This window comes from Vulpes vulpes, chromosome 1 (genome assembly GCF_048418805.1).
Source record: "Vulpes vulpes isolate BD-2025 chromosome 1, VulVul3, whole genome shotgun sequence".
Lineage (NCBI taxonomy): Eukaryota > Metazoa > Chordata > Mammalia > Carnivora > Canidae > Vulpes > Vulpes vulpes.
In genome coordinates, this window is record NC_132780.1 from 122,209,976 (window position 1) to 122,229,733 (window position 19,758).

At 35.8% G+C, this 19,758-nt stretch overlaps 1 protein-coding gene across 1 annotated transcript in view; it reads right to left on the minus strand.

Annotated features, from left to right (window-relative positions):
* The window catches only part of POLQ (DNA polymerase theta), a 135,074-nt gene that overhangs the window by 68,802 nt on the left and 46,514 nt on the right, over positions 1–19,758 (minus strand). Inside the window, exons 13-15 of the mRNA XM_072724571.1 lie at positions 16,393–16,586; positions 15,211–15,335; positions 13,707–13,950 (exon numbers count right to left, since the gene is read on the minus strand). Of these exons, the coding sequence (XP_072580672.1) occupies positions 13,707–13,950; positions 15,211–15,335; positions 16,393–16,586 (563 nt within the window). The remainder of the gene's footprint in view (positions 1–13,706; positions 13,951–15,210; positions 15,336–16,392; positions 16,587–19,758) is intronic.

A 19,758-nucleotide genomic window follows, 5' to 3' on the forward strand; every position in this document is an offset into this window, starting at 1 on the left:
ACCTCTCCACAGAGACCTGGCAGGCCAGAAAGGGCTGGCAGGATATATTCAGGGTCCTAAATGAAAAGAACATGCAACCAAGAATACTTTATCCAGCAAGGCTTTCATTCAAAATGGAAGGAGAGATAAAGAGCTTCCAAGACAGGCAGCAACTGAAAGAATATGTAACCTCCAAACCAGCTCTGCAAGAAATTTTAAGGGGGACTCTTAAAATTCCCCTTTAAGAAGAAGTTCAGTGGAACAATCCACAAAAACAAGGACTGAATAGATATGATGACACTAAACTCATATCTATCAATAGTAACTCTGAATGTGAACGGGCTTAATGACCCCATCAAAAGGCGCAGGGTTTCAGGCTGGATAAAAAAGCAGGACCCATCTATTTGCTGTCTACAAGAGACTCATTTTAGACAGAAGGACACCTACAACCTGAAAATAAAAGGTTGGAGAACCATTTACCATTCAAATGGTCCTCAAAAGAAAGCCGGGGTTGCCATCCTTATATCAGATAAATTAAAATTTACCCCAAAGACTATAGTGAGAGATGAAGAGGGACACTATCTCATACTCAAAGGATCTATCCAACAAGAGGAGTTAACCATCCTCAATATATATGCCCCGAATGTGGGAGCTGCCAAATTTTTAAACCAATTAATAACCAAACTCAAGAAATACCTTGATAATAATACACTTATACTTGGTGACTTCAATCTAGCTCTTACTACCCTGGATAGGTCTTCTAAGCACAACATCTCCAAAGAAACGAGAGCTTTAAATGATGCACTGGACCAGATGGATTTCACAGATATCTACAGAACTTTACATCCAAACTCAACTGAATACACATTCTTCTCAAGTGCACATGGAACTTCCTCCAGAATAGACCACATACTGGGTCACAAATCGGGTCTGAACCGATACCAAAAGATCGGGATAGTCCCCTGTATATTCTCAGACCATAATGCCTTGAAATTAGAACTTAATCACAACAAGAAGTATGGAAGGACCACAAACACGTGGAGGTTAAGGACCATCCTGCTAAAAGATGAAAAGGTCAACCAGGAAATTAAGGAAGAATTAAAAAGATTCATGGAAACTAATGAGAATGAAGATACAACCTTTCAAAATCTTTGGGATGCAGCAAAAGCAGTCCTGATGGGGAAATACATCGCAATACAAGCATCCATTCAAAAACTGGAAAGATCTCAAATTCAAAAGCTCACCTTACACATAAAGGAACTAGAGAAAAAGCAACAAATAGACCCCACCCCCAGCAGAAGAAGACAGTTAATTAAAATTCAAGCAGAACTCAATGATATCGAGACCAAAAGAACTGTGGAACAGACCAACAGAACCAGGAGTTGGTTCTTTGAAAGAATTAATAAGATAGATAAACCATTAGCCAACCTTATTAAAAAGAAGAGAGAGAAGACTCAAATTAATAAAATCATGAATGAGAAAGGAGAGATCACTACCAACAACAAGGAAATACAAACGATTTTAAAAACATATTATGAACAGCTGTACGCCAATAAATTAGGAAATCTAGAAGAAATGGACGCATTCCTGGAAAGCCACAAACTACCAAAACTGGAGCAGGAAGAAATAGAAAACCTGAACAGGCCAATAACCAGGGAGGAAATTGAAGCAGTCATCAAAAACCTCCCAAGACACAAGAGTCCAGGGCCAGATGGCTTCCCAGGGGAATTCTATCAAACGTTTAAAGAAGAAATCATACCTATTCTACTAAAGCTGTTTGGAAAGATAGAAAGAGATGGAGTACTTCCAAATTCGTTCTATGAGGCCAGCATCACCTTAATTCCGAAACCAGACAAAGACCCCACCAAAAAGGAGAATTACAGACCAATATCCCTGATGAACATGGATGCAAAAATTCTCAACAAGATACTAGCCAATAGGATCCAACAACACATTAAGAAAATTATTCACCATGACCAAGTAGGATTTATCCCTGGGACACAAGGCTGGTTCAACACTTATAAAACCATCAATGTGATTCATCATATCAGCAAGAGAAAAACCAAGAACCATATGATCCTCTCATTAGATGCAGAGAAAGCATTTGACAAAATACAGCATCCATTCCTGATCAAAACCCTTCAGAGTGTTGGGATAGAGGGAACTTTCCTCGACATCTTAAAAGCCATCTACGAAAAGCCCACAGCAAATATCATTCTCAATGGGGAAGCACTGGGAGCCTTTCCCCTAAGATCAGGAACCAGACAGGGATGTCCACTCTCACCACTGCTGTTCAACATAGTTCTGGAAGTCCTCGCCTCAGCAATCAGACAACAAAAAGACATTAAAGGCATTCAAATTGGCAAAGAAGAAGTCAAACTCTCCCTCTTTGCCGATGACATGATACTCTACATAGAAAACCCAAAAGCCTCCACCCCAAGATTGCTAGAACTCATACAGCAATTTGGGAGCGTGGCAGGATACAAAATCAATGCCCAGAAATCAATGGCATTTCTATACACTAACAATGAGACTGAAGAAAGAGAAATTAAGGAGTCAATCCCATTTACAATTGCACCCAAAAGCATAAGATACCTAGGAATAAACCTAACCAAAGAGGTAAAAGATCTATACCCTAAAAACTATAGAACACTTCTGAAAGAAATTGAGGAAGACACAAAGAGATGGAAAAATATTCCATGCTCATGGACTGGCAGAATTAATATTGTAAAAATGTCAATGTTACCCAGGGCAATTTATACGTTTAATGCAATCCCTATCAAAATACCATGGACTTTCTTCAGAGAGTTAGAACAAATTATTTTAAGATTTGTGTGGAATCAGAAAAGACCCCGAATAGCCAGGGGAATTTTAAAAAAGAAAGCCATAGCTGGGGGCATCACAATGCCAGATTTCAGGTTGTACTACAAAGCTGTGGTCATCAAGACAGTGTGGTACTGGCACAAAAACAGACACATAGATCAATGGAACAGAATAGAGAACCCAGAAGTGGACTCTGAAATGTACGGTCATCTAATATTCGATAAAGGAGGAAAGACTATCCATTGGAAGAAAGACAGTCTCTTCAATAAATGGTGCTGGGAAAATTGGACATCCACATGCAGAAGAATGAAACTGGACCACTCTCTTTCACCATACACAAAGATAAACTCAAAATGGATGAGAGATCTAAATGTGAGACAAGATTCCATCAAAATCCTAGAGGAGAACACAGGCAACACCCTTTTTGAACTCAGCCACAGTAACTTCTTGCAAGATACATCCACAAAGGCAAAAGAAACAAAAGCAAAAATCAACTATTGGGACTTCATCAAGATAAGAAGCTTTTGCACAGCAAAGGATACAGTCAACAAAACTAAAAGACAACCTACAGAATGGGAGAAGATATTTGCAAATGACATATCAGATAAAGGGCTAGTTTCCAAAATCTATAAAGAACTTATTAAACTCAACACCAAAGAAACAAACAATCCAATCATGAAATGGGCAAAAGACATGAAGAGAAATCTCACAGAGGAAGACATGGACATGGCCAACAAGCACATGAGAAAATGCTCTGCATCACTTGCCATCAGGGAAATACAAATCAAAACCACAATGAGATACCACCTCACACCAGTGAGAATGGGGAAAATTAACAAGGCAGGAAACAACAAATGTTGGAGAGGATGCGGAGAAAAGGGAACCCTCTTACACTGTTGGTGGGAATGTGAACTGGTGCAGCCACTCTGGAAAACTGTGTGGAGGTTCCTCAAAGAGTTAAAAATAGACCTGCCCTACGACCCAGCAATTGCACTGTTGGGGATTTACCCCAAAGATTCAGATGCAATGAAACGTCGGGACACCTGCACCCCGATGTTTCTATCAGCAATGGCCACAATAGCCAAACTGTGGAAGGAGCCTCGGTGTCCATCGAAAGATGAATGGATAAAGAAGATGTGGTTTATGTATACAATGGAATATTACTCAGCAATTAGAAACGACAAATACCCACCATTTGCTTCAACGTGGATGGAACTGGAGGGTATTATGCTGAGTGAAATAAGTCAATCGGAGAAGGACAAACAGTGTATGTTCTCATTCATTTGGGGAATATGAATAATAGTGAAAGGGAATATAAAGGAAGGGAAAAGAAATGTTGGGAAATATCAGGAAGGGAGACGGAACATAAAGACTCCCAACTCGGGGAAACGAACTAGGGGTGGTGGAAGGGGAGGAGGGCGGGTGTTGGAGGGGAATGGGTGACGGGCACTGAGGTGGACACTTGACGGGATGTTTTTCTGTATGTTGGTAAATTGAACACCAATAAAAATTAATTTTAAAAAAAATACTATGACATATTAGAGATATCAGTTAATATAATTAAATAAGAGAAATCAATTAAAAGCATATGAATGTATGTTGGAGCACTGGGTGTTTTTCTGTATGTTGGTAAATTGAACACCAATAAAAATTAATTTAAAATTAATTTAAAAAAAAATACTATGACATATTAGAGATATCAGTTAATATAATTAAATAAGAGACATCAATTAAAAGCATATGAATTCTTAAGGAAGAAATAAAATAGCTATTTGTGGATGATATGACAATATCCCTGGAAGATTCTAGAGAATCAATGATAAAAGTAATTCAAACAACAAAAGAATTTCAAAAATAGGATAAAAAATATACAAAAACAGCCTTCACATACTTAAATAATAACTACATAGTAAAAGAAAGCCACCAATTAAAATAACAATAAAGATTAAGTAGGAATAAGTTTTACTAGAAATGTATAAAACCTGTGTGAGTAAAACTTAAAACTTCTGAAAACCTGTATGAGGAAATCTTTTGAAAACTCTTGAAAATCATAAAGACTAGATCAAATTCAAGGTGTTACCTATCCTTCGATAGGTTGACAAAACAATATAAAGATGTCGATTCTAAGTTAAAGTTCAACCCAGGACAGCCTAGGTGGCTCAGCTGGTTTAGCACCGCCTTCAGCAGGGCATGATCCTGGAAACCCAGAATCGAGTCCCATGTCAGGCGCCCTGCAAGGAGCCTGCTTCTCCCTCTGCCTGTGTCTGTGCTTCTCTCTCTGTGCCACTCATGAATAAATAAATCTTTAAAAAAAAAAAAGTTCAATCCAATCCCATTAAAATATCAAGAAGTACTTTAACTTTCGTAAGGGCAAATACACAAGAATAGCCAGAAAAATACTGAAAAACTGGGCAAGAAAGTGCCCTACTAGAGATTAAAACATATGTAAAGTCTTTATAATTAAAAGTAGGATACTTGCTTGTGAATTGACAAAAGAATAATAAATAGAATAGAAAGTCTAGAAAATAGACCTAATTATTCATGGATATTTAGTATATGATAAAAATGGCATCTCAGATCACTAAGCCAAAGATAGACATTTTTATAAGTGGGAGACATTGGATAAAAGATAAAATTAGATGCAGACTTCACAGCATTCACAAAATTAAATTCTAAATGCATCAGGAATCCAAATGCAAATCTACAAATACTGGAACAAAACATGAATGAGTTCCTTTTTAATCTCAGTACAGAGAAAAGTTTTCTAACTATGATAATTCAAAAGCAAAAAACAAAAAACAAAAAGATTAATAAAAGAAATAGTAAAATTAAATTCTGCGTGGCAAAAACAATGCAATAAAAGTCAAAAGACAATTTATAAATTTTGAGAAAATATTTACAATATACATATAAAATAAACAGCTGAGTACTCTAACCAATTTTGAAAAGAAAAGATTCTTTAAAAGGAGAGGGAAAAGACCATGCCCACAGAAACATAAGGAAAAGACATAACCAGACAATTCACAAAGATAAAAAAAAAAAATCCTGAAACACATGAAAAGATATCTACCATCACTCAACAATTGGAGAATTGCACAAACCAAATTGAGATACAATTTCTCATCCATCAGACTGGTAAAATGAAAACCTCTAACAACAGATTGTGCTGGCAAGGCTGTGGGGTAATAGGTTAGTGAGAAGGTAACCTGCAGAGCAATTTGGAATCTAATAAAGTGATATAAGCACTTAACTTTTGAAATCCCATGTCCAGGACTTTACTCTGAAGAAGCATTACCAACAATATTAAAACACATATGCATAGGTAATTCATTGTGAATTGCTGTCAATGGCAAACTGAGACAATCAAAATGCTAACTAGGTTTTCTGGCTCTTAATTAAGTACCAAGTACTAAAAGGAAACAGTAGCCAGGTACCAGATATCAGTTTCCGGTTCAGAAATTAACATTAATACAATGCTATACCCTTTTTTAACACATTTTTTAATTTAAATTCAATTTGCCAACATATAGTATAACACCCAGTGCTCATCCCATTAAGTGCTATATCTAAGCTACACACCTTATTCAAATTTCACCACTTGTTACACTTATGTCCTTTTTCTAATCCAATCTAGAATAAGGTGGTGCATCTACTTGTCATGTCTCTTTATCTTCCTTTAATTAGAAACAGATCCTCAGTATTTGTTTTTCATGACTTTGATATTTTTGAAGAGTACTAGCCAACTGTTTTGTACAATATCTCCCAAGTTAAGTTTGTCTGATGTTTCCTTATAATTAAATTTATGTCAGACATTTTTAATATGAATACTCGAGGAGTAATGCTGTACCTTTCTTACTGTGTCCCATGAGGAGGCATGTGATGTTGATTTGTCCTAATACTGAAATTAGTAATTTTCATCAATAAAGCTCTGGGCATTCAGAAGAGGCATAATCACAGCAATAGTAGCCTTAGTAAAATACGTAAGTACAAACAGCAACTAAAACATAGAGAATCTAGACCACAACTTTGCCAAATGTTGGGGGAGCTGCTGGAACCCTTTTGTGGTGAGAGGGGTTCCAAGTGCCACAGTTTATGCTCCCCCCTCCACCTTGATAGCACAGACAGAAGCAGAGTCCAGCACTAGCTGTCTACCACCTTAATGAGCCCACACCAGTGGGCTAGCCCAGCCATTCTACCCAGATAGCACCAGTGTGGGGCCCACCTGGACATCCCTGGTTATACTTGCTATAGCTATAGCTGTTGCAGCAAAGTGGCACAGGAGCCAAGCATCCCAGACCCAGGCCCATACTACTTTGGCTCCAGATAGTTTGCTAATATTCCCTCAGCACAGAGTACTCCAAGAACTCCTGACCCAGAGTCACCTTAGTTTCAGCCACCCTGTCTGGGGACTCCTTGTATAGAGGTTCCCAGGACACCCAGCTTGCAACCACTTCAGCTTTAGCTGTCTCCTCAGAGAACCCTGCGGGTGGAGAGCCCCTGCAAAGTCTTGGCTCATGCTCACTTCAGCTTCAGCTATCCTGCAGGGTGCTTTCTGCATGGAGAGCCCAAAGACCACCATAGACTGCAACAACTTCAGCTGGAGCTGTCCTGGCATACCTTCCTTTCCAGAGAGAACCTTGGGACCACCTGGCCCAAGCCCACTTCAACTCCAGTCATGCTACCAGGGCAGCCCCAACAAGGAGTGCCTGGGACTCCATGCCCATGGCAGCCACAGTTCCAGCCAGCCAGCCAAAGTTATCAGGCACACACAGACTACACAGGAGATGACCATACATAATACCTTTCCTTCCCTCAAGTTTAGAAGTAGCTGTTCTACTCAATTCAAAGGAACAAACTCAGAAAATCAAGCAAAATGAAAGACAGGAATATGCTCCAAACACAAGAAAAAGACAAAATCTTAGAAAAAGAACTAAATGAGACAGAGAAAAGCAATATGCTTGACAAAGAGTTTAAAGTAATAATCTTAAAGATGCTCACTGGACTGCAAACAAGCGTGGAAGAACTCATGAAAACTTCAACAAAGAGATGTAAAATTGAAGAAAGAACCAATTAAAGTTACAGATACAGTAAGAGATAAGAAAAATAGACTAGAGGGAATCAACAACAGATTAGGGGATGAGAAGAGATGATCAGCAATCTAGAAGACAAGGCAACGGAAAGCACCTAAGCTGAACAGCAAATTGAAAAAAAAATTTTATTGAGGATAGATAAATAATCTCTAGGATGACATCAAGTGAACAAACATTCGCCTTATGGGGGTCCTGGAAAAGAAGAGAGAAAGAAAAGGGAAGAAAATTTATTTGAAGAAATCATAGCTAAAAACTTCCTTAACCTGGGGGAAGAAAACAGATATCTAGGTTCAGGAAGGATACAGAATTCCAAACAAGATGAACCCAAGGAGTTCCACATCATGACATATATAATTAAAACATCAAAGGTTAAAGATAAAAAAATTTAAAAAGAGCAAGGAGCAGCAAAAGGTTACATACCAAGGAAACCACTTAAGGCTATCAGCAGATTTTTCAGCAGAAATGTTGCAGGCCAGAATAAAATGGTATGATACATTCAAAGAGCTGAAAGGGAAAAAAAAACTACAACCAAGAACATTCTCTGTGGCAAGGTCGCCATTCACAACCAAAGGAGAGATAGTTTCCCAGAAAAATAAAAGTTAAAAAGAGTTCATCATTCCTAAGTTAGTCTTACTGACATGTTAAAAGGACCTCTTTAAGTGAAAAAGAAAAGGCCACAAACAGAAGTAAGAAATTATGAATAAAAAGATATAAAATATAACATACATAAAATGTGGAGGGAAAGGAGTGAAAATTTCTTTTAGAATGTGTTCAAACTTAAGTGTCCATTGACTTAATACAGACTGCTATATATTTAAAATATTATATATAAAACTCATTATAAAAACCCAAAATCTGTAATAGGTACACAAAAAATAAAGACAATCAACTTAATACGACAGAAAGTCATCAAAGGAAAGAGAACAAAAGAAGAAACAAAGAACTACAACAACAAATAGAAAACAATTAACAAAAGGCCAAGAAGTACATATCTATCAATAATTACTTGAAATGTACAAGTAGGTCTAATGCTCTCATCAAAAGACATAGAGTGGTAGTACAGATTTAAAGAAGTAAGATCCAGGGGAAGCCTGGGTGACTCAGTTAAGCATCTGCCTTCAGCTCAGGTAATGATTCTGAGGTCCTGGGATTAAGCCCCATGTCAGGCTCCCTGCTTGATGAGGAGTCGGCTTGTCCCTCGCCCTCTGCCCTTCCCCCTCCAACCATTCAGGTTCTCTCTCTCTCTCTCAAATAAATAAAATCTTTAAAACAAAAACAAAACAAGACCCAGGGGCACTTAGGTGGCTCAGTCAGTTAGGCACCCGACTCTTGATCTCAGCTCAGGTCTTGATCTCAGGGTCCTGAGTTCAAGTCCTAAACTGGACTCCATGCTGGGTATGAAGCCTACTTAAAACAAAACAAGTCCCATTTGTATGTTGCCTACAAAAGGCTCACTTCAGACCTAAAAACAGAAACTAAAAGTGAAAGGATGGAAAAGGATATTCCATGCAAATAAAAGTGAAGAAAAAAAAAGAAAAAGCCAGGGTAGTAATACTTACATCAAACAAAATACTTTAAACAAAGACTATAATAAGAAACAAAGAAGGGCATTATATGATGATAACATGATTAATCCAATAAGAGGATGTAACATTTGTAAATATCTATGCACCCAATATTAGAACATCCGAATTATACAAAGCAAATATTAACAGACAAATTAATAGTAATACAATAATAGTAGATGGGTATAACACTCTACTTACATCAATGGATAGATCATCCTGACAGAAAAAAAAAAAAAAAAAAAAAAGGAAACAGTGGCTTTGAATGACAAATTAGACCCGATGTACTTAACGGATACATGCAGAACATTCCATCCACAAACAGAATACACATTCAGTTCAAGTGCCCATGGAACATTCCTCAGGATAGATCACACATTAGACTGTAAAACAAATCCCAGTAAATGTAAGATTAAAATCATATCAAGCATCTCTTCTAATCACAACAGTTTATCAATCGCAAGAAAAAAACTGAAACAAAACAAAAACACGTGGAGGCTAAACAACATGCTACTAAACATCCAATGGGCCAGTGAAGAAATCAGAGGAAATCAAAAGATACATGAAGACAAATGAAAATGAAGAGATAACAAACCAAAAATCTTTGGAATTCAATGAAAACAATTCTGAGAGAGAAATTCATAGTGATACAGGCCAACCTCAAGAAACAATAAAAATCTCAAATAAACAATCTAACGTTACACCCAAAGGACATAGAAAAAGGAGAACAAAGGCCAAGGTTTGTAGAAAGAAGGAAATTAACATCAGAGTGGAAATAAATGAAATAGATTTTAAAAACAATAGAAAAGATCAAGGAAACCAAGAGCTGGTTGTTTGAAAAAAATAAAATTGATAAAACTTTAGACAAACTCATCAAGAAAAAAAGAGAAGACACAAAATCAGAAATGAAAGAGAAATGAGTAACACCAAACAAATACAAAGAATTAGACATAAAATTATATATTAACAAATTGGGCAACTTAGATGAAATAGATAATTCCGAGAAACATACAATCTTCCCAAACTCAATCAGAAAGAAACAGAGCAGCTGAAGATACAAATTACTAGTAATGAAATTGAATTGGTAATCAAAGAAACTCCCAACAAACAAAAGTCCCAACCAAATGGCTTCACAGAGGAGTTCTACCAAACGTTTAAAAAAGTTCATACCTATTCTCAAACTATTCCAAAAAATAGAAGAGAAAGGAAAACTTTGAAATACAGTCTACAAAGCCAGCATTACCCTGATACCAAAACCAAAGGTACTACAAAAAAAAAAGAGAATTACAAGCCAATGCTCCTGATAAATATATGTAAAAACCCTCAACAAAGTATCAGCAAACAACATTCAACAATACATTAAAAGAATCATCCACCATGACTGAATGGGATTTACTATAGGGATGCAAGATTAATTCAATATTCACAAATCAATCAACACAATACACCAAATAACAAAACAAAGGACAAATATTATATGATCATCTCAACAGAAACAGAAGAAGCATTTGACAAAATTCAATATACATGATAAAAACTCTCAATAAAGTGAGTTTAGAGAGAATATATCTCAACATAATAAAGGCCATATGTGAAAAATCCACAGCTAACATCATACTCAATAGTAAAAAACAGAGCTTTTCCCCTAACATGAGGAACAAGACAAAAATGTCTACTCTCCCAACTTTTATTCAACATAGTACAGGAAGCCTAGCCACAGCAATCAGACCAAAAAAGAAATAAAGATATCTAAACTGTTAAGAAAGAAGTAAACTAGTATTATTTGTAGATGATATGATACTATACATAAAAAGCCCTAAAGATCCACCAAAAAGCTATTCGAATAAATAAATGCAGTAAAGTTGCAGATTACAAAATACAGAAATATGTTGTGTTTCTATACTAATAACAACATAATAGAAACAGAAATTAAGAAAACAATACCATTTATAATTGTACCAAAAAAACTTGTACTCTGAAAACTATAAAACACTGATAAAAGAAATTGAAGATGGCAAAAACAAATGGAAAGATATTACCATGCTCATGGATTAGAACAATTAATATTGATTAAAATGTCCATACTACCCAAGCAATCTACAGATTCAATGCAATCTCTATCAAAATATCAATAGCAGTTTTCACAAAACTATAACAAATACTACTAAAACTTGAATAGAACCACAAAACACCCGAAATAGCCAAAGCAATCTTGAGAAAGAAAAACAAAGCTGGAGGTACCACAATCCTGGATTTCAAGATAAACTACAAAGCTGTAGTAATCAAAATAGTATGATACTGGCACAAAAACAGAAATATAGATCAATGAAACAAAATACAGAGCCCAGAAATAAACCCATGCTAATATGGTCAATTACTCTATGACAAAGGAGACAAGAATATGCAATGGGAAAAAGACAGCCTCTTCAATAAATGATGTGAGGGAAACTGGACATCTATGTGCAAAACTATGAAAATGAATCACTTCTTACACCATACAAAAATAAACTCAAAATGGATTAAAGACCTAAGTGCGAGACCCAAAACCATAAAACTCCTAGAAGAAAATTTAGGCAATAATTTCTTTGATACTGGCCTTGGTTTTCCAGATATGTCTCCTCTCACAAGAGAAATGAAAGAAAAAATAAACTTTTGGGACTACATCAAAATAACCAGCTTTTACACAGTGGATGAAACACTCAAAACAAAAAGGTAACCTATTTTGAATGGAGGAAGATATTCACGAATTATATATCCAATAACAGGCTAACAGTGAAAATACATAAAGAATTCATATGACTCAACACCCAAAAAACCCAAATAATCCGATTAAAAATGGACAGAGTACCTAAATAGATTATTTTTCTAAAAAAGACATAGAGATGGCAAACAGACCATGAAAAGTTACTCAACATCATCAATCATCAAGGAAATCAAATAAAAACCACGATGAGATATCACCTTACACCTGTCAGAACACCTAGAATCAAAAAAGACAAGAAATAACAAGTGTTGGTGAGAATATGGAGAAAAAGGAACCCTTGTGCACTGGTGGTGGGAATGTAATTTGGGACCAGCCACTGTGGAAAACAGCATGGGTGTTTTTTTTGTTTGTTTGTTTGTTTTTTTTAATTTTTTATTTATTTATGATAGTCACAGAGAGATAGAGAGAGGCAGAGACACAGGCAGAGGGAGAAGCAGGCTCCATGCACCGGGAGCCCGACGTGGGATTCGATCCCGGGTCTCCAGGATCGCGCCCTGGGCCAAAGGCAGGCGCCAAACCGCTGCGCCACCCAGGGATCCCCAGCATGGGTGTTTTTTAAAAAATTAAAATAAAAATACCATACAATCCAGTAATTCTGCTACTGGGTATTGACCTAAAGAAAACAAAAACACTAATTTGGAAAAATATATACACCTCTATGTTTATTGCAGCATTATGTACATCAGCCAAGATATGGGAGCAACTCAAGTGTCTATGGATAGATGAAGGGATATAGATGTGATATATATATATATATGTATATATATATATCACATATATATATAAGACAGAGGATAAATATGTATAGATCTATCTATCTATCTATCTATCTATCTATCTATCTATCTATCTATCAATCATGGAATATTACTCAGCCATAAGAAAATATGATACCCTGCCATTTTTGACATGGAGAGACCGAGAGGGTATTATGCGAAGTAAAATAAGTCAGAATGAGGACAAATACCATACGATTTCACTTAAATGTGGAATCTAAAAAATAAAACAAATAAAAAGCAGAAATAGACCCTTAAATACAGAGAACACATTGATGGTTGTCAGAGGGGAAGGGTTGGAGGACAGGGTAGAGAAGTGAGAGACAGAAGCTTTCAGTTATTGAATGATTAAGTCATGAGGATAAAATGTAGAGCACAGGGAATACAGTCAATGGTATTTAATAGCATTTTAAAGATAGTAGCTACAGTAGTGGTGAGTGGAGCATAACATATGGACTCTTCAAATTACCATACTAATATATCATTGTGTATCATCTATAGTTCAATTTTTAAAATATCTATACATACATACATGCACACACACAAAATGACAATAATTTGAGGGGGCGGAAAGCAGCCTCATTTTCTTCTACTGACACCATGTATGTCATGATATTATCTACGAAAAAATATTTTAGTACATTTTCTATTATTTACAAATGGACATGATTTTTCATTTAATATCTACTAGTCAGGAGGACTTTCTTACCTTTTAAAGGGCACAGCATTTTTCAGAACAGCCTCCACCTCTGCAATATTTGCTCTGGCAAGATCTGCCACAGTAAGAAAGCCAGAAGCATAGAGGAACCTGGCTCGCTGTGCATTAAGTAAGGACACCCGGACCAGGTCACACAGCTCCCTCTGGATGCCAAATGTAAGACGCTTCTGAAATTGAGAAAGTAGTAGTTCCATGTTGTGCCAGCCCAGACGGTTGGAAAATACGGTAATCATCCCTAGAATAATCATAGAATATTTACTGAATTAAAAATTCTTTATAGATAATTCCTTTTGTTTATTTTACCTGAAGAATTGTAAAGTTTAAGAGGCACAAAGTGTAAGTTAACAGAATAGCAGACACATGTTAAGGGCCTAGCTAATTGGTCAGTAAATGGGATAAATATATTAAACATCATCTCATTTATTCTTAATCATGAACTTGATATTTGAAAAAACTGAGGCAGAGTATGTTAGCACAAAACATACAAAAAGCCCTCACTCTCCTTCATTCCTCTCTCTCATTCTCTCTTCCTTCCTTCCTTTTTTTTTTTTTTTAAGGAAGAGAGAACTCAAAAGAAACAGATGAGGGACTCTTCAACTACAGAAAAATAAGAGAGCTAACTCACATATTCAAGTGCTGAGAGAAATACAAAAAGTGAAGCTCTCATTGACATTTTCTTTAAGAAAAGGTTGCCCAGCTCAATAGTTCTTCCCTCATGAAATAAGTCAGAAGAGCCAATGCCAAGGTATTAAGAAAAATCACTTCTCATTATATTAACCATACAGGCAATTTGAGATCTCTCATGCCAATGAGTTGAAGAGTCTGTCCCTTCTTACAACCCTCTCCTCCCACCTGTCACTCAATATGCTCACATATGCATATACCTTCACAGTGAAATCTCTTACAAATATAAATATATACACTCTCCATCCAGCAGCCCAGGGTTTCCTTCCTAAAGGTTTATAAGGATTTCTTGGTAAAATCAGACCCAGAACTTCTCTGTTTTCCTAGCTTAGAGATAGGAGTTTAATTTTATTAAGCAACCAGTGCTTCCCTAGAGAAGATAATTTTGAAGAACCCAATAGAAATAGTGCCCCTTTTGCCATCCTCCTACTCAATAACAAATATTAATCAGTAATTTGATGAAAAAAGGGAAACTGTTGACAACTTTGTGTCTATTTCTTCTTCTAAGAGGGAAAACGAGGGGGAAAAAAAAACCAGAAAGGAGGATGATCAGCAGCTGCTAAGCCATAGAGGAGGACTAAGGTCCAGACACTCAGGTAGCTGCCAATCCTCTGGAGCAGAGTAACTGAAATCAGAGAAGCTATAGCTTTAGGTGTTCTGATAATAACAAAGACTACACACAATGATGGCTTCCCAAGATTCTCTCACTTTTAAGGAAGCCTAAAATAAAATGGAATTTGAAAAAAATGTAATCTTATTTTAACCTCAAACCAGAGTTTCAAATAAATGTGGAAACCCTTGTTTAACTGACCGGCATAAACAGCAGCTGACTGTTGTAAAGACTGAATCTGTCCACGACTGCATCCATATTTCTGATTAATCTCCTTTAAGGGAACTTCACTGATTAAATCTAATAGCACAAGACTGGTAAAAAACCTGGAAAGTAAATCACCATAAGTATAGTAAGAGATATCTACAATAAAGATATAACATATTCTGAAAAACAAGAAAGAAGAAAAATGGTAAGAGAGGATTTATACACTCTTGAGAAGATTCCTAATAGGATATAAGATTAGTGGACAAAGACTGCGCTCAATGTTTATCAAATAAATTCTGACATACATTAGTACCACAGCATAGCAAGAAACTAATATTTATATAACAAAAAGATCTCCATATTTCAATACTGCTAACTAATCTCAAGAAATAAGACTTGGTTCAAGAAATAGAATGGCACAAAAATTTAAAAGAACATTTGATACACAGTTATATGATCACCTATTCATATATCAAAACAAAGAATTTGAAAATAAAAATCAATTTTGACTTGCTAGCATCACAAATAATCCAAGTATATAAATACTTACAAAGTTACACTTATGTTGTAAATAATTTACTAGAGATTAGCATTAAGAAAAATAATTTTATTATATTTTAAAGAAGAAAAATGATTCAATTTCCCCATCTAAACCTTTTAATTGGTTCTTCCCTGGTCATAATCAATCATTTTAATAATGATACAAAGCATACCCTCAAATGAAGCTACACTAAGTTGGCAGCTAGAATTCACATCTTTCAGTAAAGGAAATAAATGTTCTACTTTATAATGGCTTCTAAACAAGTAGCAAGGGAGAAATGGAAATATTGATAAATTCAGTAAATACAAGAAAGTGACAAGTTACCATACTCAGTCAAAACTTTGATTTTATTTATTTATTTTTTAAATAAAATCTTATTTATTTGAGTACAAGCTTGGGAGAGAGGCACAGGGAAAGGGAGAAGCAGACTCCTTTTGAGCGGGCAGCCCAATATACGGGACTCAATTCCAGGGCTCTGGGATCATGACCTGAGCCAAAAACAAATGCTTAATCAACTGAGCCACCAAGGCCGAAAACTTTGATTTTAATGATAACAAAAATGACTATAATAAACTGAACTACTATATATTCAAAATGTGTTAAATACCATATAGTCCAGGCTCCTTGATATTTACCTCTTATGGATGGCCATCTGGCGATGCTGTCTCTCAGTTCTCGCCACTACTTTTCCTTTCACACAGCGAGCCAAGAACCCTTCTTCAACTCCCACTAGCTCTGCCACTCGTTTCATAGAAGTTGGCAGTTTCTCCCATAAACAGAAAAATCGATACCAATCAATAGTAGCCCAATCCTCAAACATAGGTGTAACCTAAAGGGAAAAAGTATTATTCATTAGCTAAACTATTACATTACAAAAGGAACAAAACTACAAATGTAAACTTTATATTGAAAACAAAGGCCTCAGCATTTGGAAAAATTTCTAAATGTGATAACACTTCATTTATATGGAAATTTCATTTATTCACAAACAACTCATAACCAAAAGAAAAGAGATAATTGAGGATACAAACTGGATATTATAGATTCCAAGAATTTTAATCACATACACTTTTATTTTTTCAAAGATTTTATTTATTTGGCAGAGAGAGAAAGGAAGCACAAGCAGGGGGAACAGCAGAGGGAGAGGGAGAAGGAAGATTCCCCACTGAGCCAGAAGTCCAACCTGGGGCTTGATCCCAGGATGCTGGGATTATGACCTAAGCCAAAGACAGACACTTAACCGAATGAGTCACCCAAGCGCCCCTACAGACACTTTCAATCTCAATATTCTGATGCTAAATACAATCCTAAGTATGTTCTATGATTTCCAAGAAAGAATCAGGAGAAAAGAAAGAAGGGAAGGAAAGGAAAGGAGGAATCAATATTCACAACTGCTATATTATCTAAAATATCCCAGGCTCAACAACAACAATAAAAACTATGAGACATGCAAAGAAACAGGAAAGTATGTCCCAAACAAAAGGGAAAAAGAATGTAAAAGAAATACCTTCAGCAGTTTCCAGATGTTGGGAATGTCAAAGACTTCAAAGTAGACAAACATGGTCAAAGCACAAAAGAAAATCTTGCTAAATGAAGTAAAGTATGATGACAATGTCTCATCAAGTAGAGACTAAGAATAAAGAGAAAGAAATGAAAAAAAAAAAAAAAGAGTGGAAACCCTGAAGGTAAAGAGTACAATAACTAAAATAATTCACTATATAGGGCTCAACACTAGATGCAAGTTGACAGAAGAATGAGCAAACATGAAGATATATCAATAGAGGCTATGCAATCAGAGGGCAGAAAAAAAGGGGGGAGGAAAAATTAACAGAGCCTCAGAAAAACGTGGAAACTATTATGTGCAACAATACATATCAAGAATACCAGAAGAAGATAGAAAATAACTGAAAATAACATTTGAAGAATGCTAAAAACTTGTCAAATTTGATGAAAAACATTAACTTACACATCTGAGAGAGTAAGTGAACCCCAAATAGGATACACACAAAAAGATCCATACTCAGAGGCATCATACTCTAATTGTATAAAAACAAAAAAGAAATCTTGAAAGCCACAGCAGAAAAAAACATCGTATACAAGGAAAACCCAATAAGATTAAGAGCAATTAAGTCTAGAAGGCAGTAAAATGACATATTCTAACTGCTGAAAGAAAAAAAAACTCTGGCAACCAATATTACCTAAAGGAAACTATCTTTTTTAAAATAAAGGCACAATGAAACATTCTCAGATAAAAACTAAAAAAATTCTTTTCTAGCAGACTAGCTTTTTAAGAAATACTAAAGAAAATTTTTCAGGTTGAAAAACAGTGACTCTAAACAGTATTTTAATTCCACACACACACACACACAAAAAAACAGTGCCAATAAAAGTAATTATGTAGATACTTCTAAAGATAGTATTACTGCATATTTCTCCCTCTTTCTTCTCTTGACTGATTTAAAAAGCAACTGTATAAAACATGTATAGAACATATAAAAGTGTAACACATTTGACAATAATAGACCAAAGGTGACAGGTGGGAGTTGTGAACATAAATAAAAAAGGAAACTTCCTTTTCACAGAGAAAGGAAGCCCTGAGGGAGAAGAACTCATGCACACACCACTCTTTAGAGCCTACATAACCAGCAGGAAGAAGGAAGAATTATTTCAACACAGGAGAGCACTTTTCACATAGGAATTTTATCTCCTTCCTTTAAAAAAAGGAAAACCCGTCCCTGCTCTAGCAACAACATACTAAAAACTATTGGCAGCCAATCAGAATCCACCACAACCTTAAACTCTTATTCTTCACCAATAAACTTTTGTTCAAACAATGCTCCCTAATTTCTTCCTAAAATCTAATAAAAGCTGACTTTCCCTCTTTAGACTTGCTTATGGTTCACCATAGCTTCCTTGTCTCAAATTGTAATTCCTCTGCTATTCCTGAATAAATTCATTTTTTACTTAAAGTTCTCTCTCCTCTCTTTAGAGTTAATGGAGTAAAGCTGTGTTAGAGAAGGAAATGACAAAATTAAAAAAAAATAAAATAAAATAAAAAAGTGATCCCTGGGTGGCGCAGTGGTTTGGCACCTGCCTTTGGCCCAGGGCGCGATCCTGGAGACCCGGGATCGAGTCCCACGTCGGGCTCCCGGTGCATGGAGCCCGCTTCTCCCTCTGCCTGTGTCTCTGCCTCTTTCTCTCTCTGTGACTATCATAAATAAATAAAAATTTAAAAAAAAAAAAAAGAGAAGGAAATGACAAGAGATAGTAACTAAAATCCAAGGAACAAATAAAGAAAAACACAAATCTTAAGAATTTTAATGTAACAAACTCTATAAACAAACATTTCTCTCTCCTCATCTTCTTTAAAGACATAAAATTACATAAATAATAACAATGTACTATTAGGTTTTGTAACAAATATATGTACATATATAACAATAATAGCACAAAAAAAAGAATAGGACTATACAAAACCAATGTTTCTATATCTCACTGGAATTAAGTTAGTATAAATTTTAAACTGGGGATCCCTGGGTGGCGCAGCGGTTTGGCGCCTGCCTTTGGCCCAGGGCGCGATCCTGGAGACCCGGGATCGAATCCCACATCAGGCTCCCGGTGCATGGAGCCTGCTTCTCCCTCCGCCTGTGTCTCTGCCTCTCTCTCTCTCTCTGTGACTATCATAAATAAATAAAAAATTAAAAAAAAAAATTTTAAACTGTATTGCATCTCCTTGAGTAGCCACTGGGAATACTTCCAAAAAAATAGAGAAAAATTAAATAAAGAAATTAAAATGTTATAGTAGGGCATATTCACTTAACTTAAAAGAAATCAGTAAAGGAAGTACAAGAGAACAAAAAGGACATAAGATATATAGAAAATAAAAAGACAAAATATAGATGTTACTCCAACTGCATTACTAACATTAAATGTGAATGGATTAAATAACCAAAGGTAGATTAACAGACTGCATAAAAAACCAGAATCCAATTATATGTTCT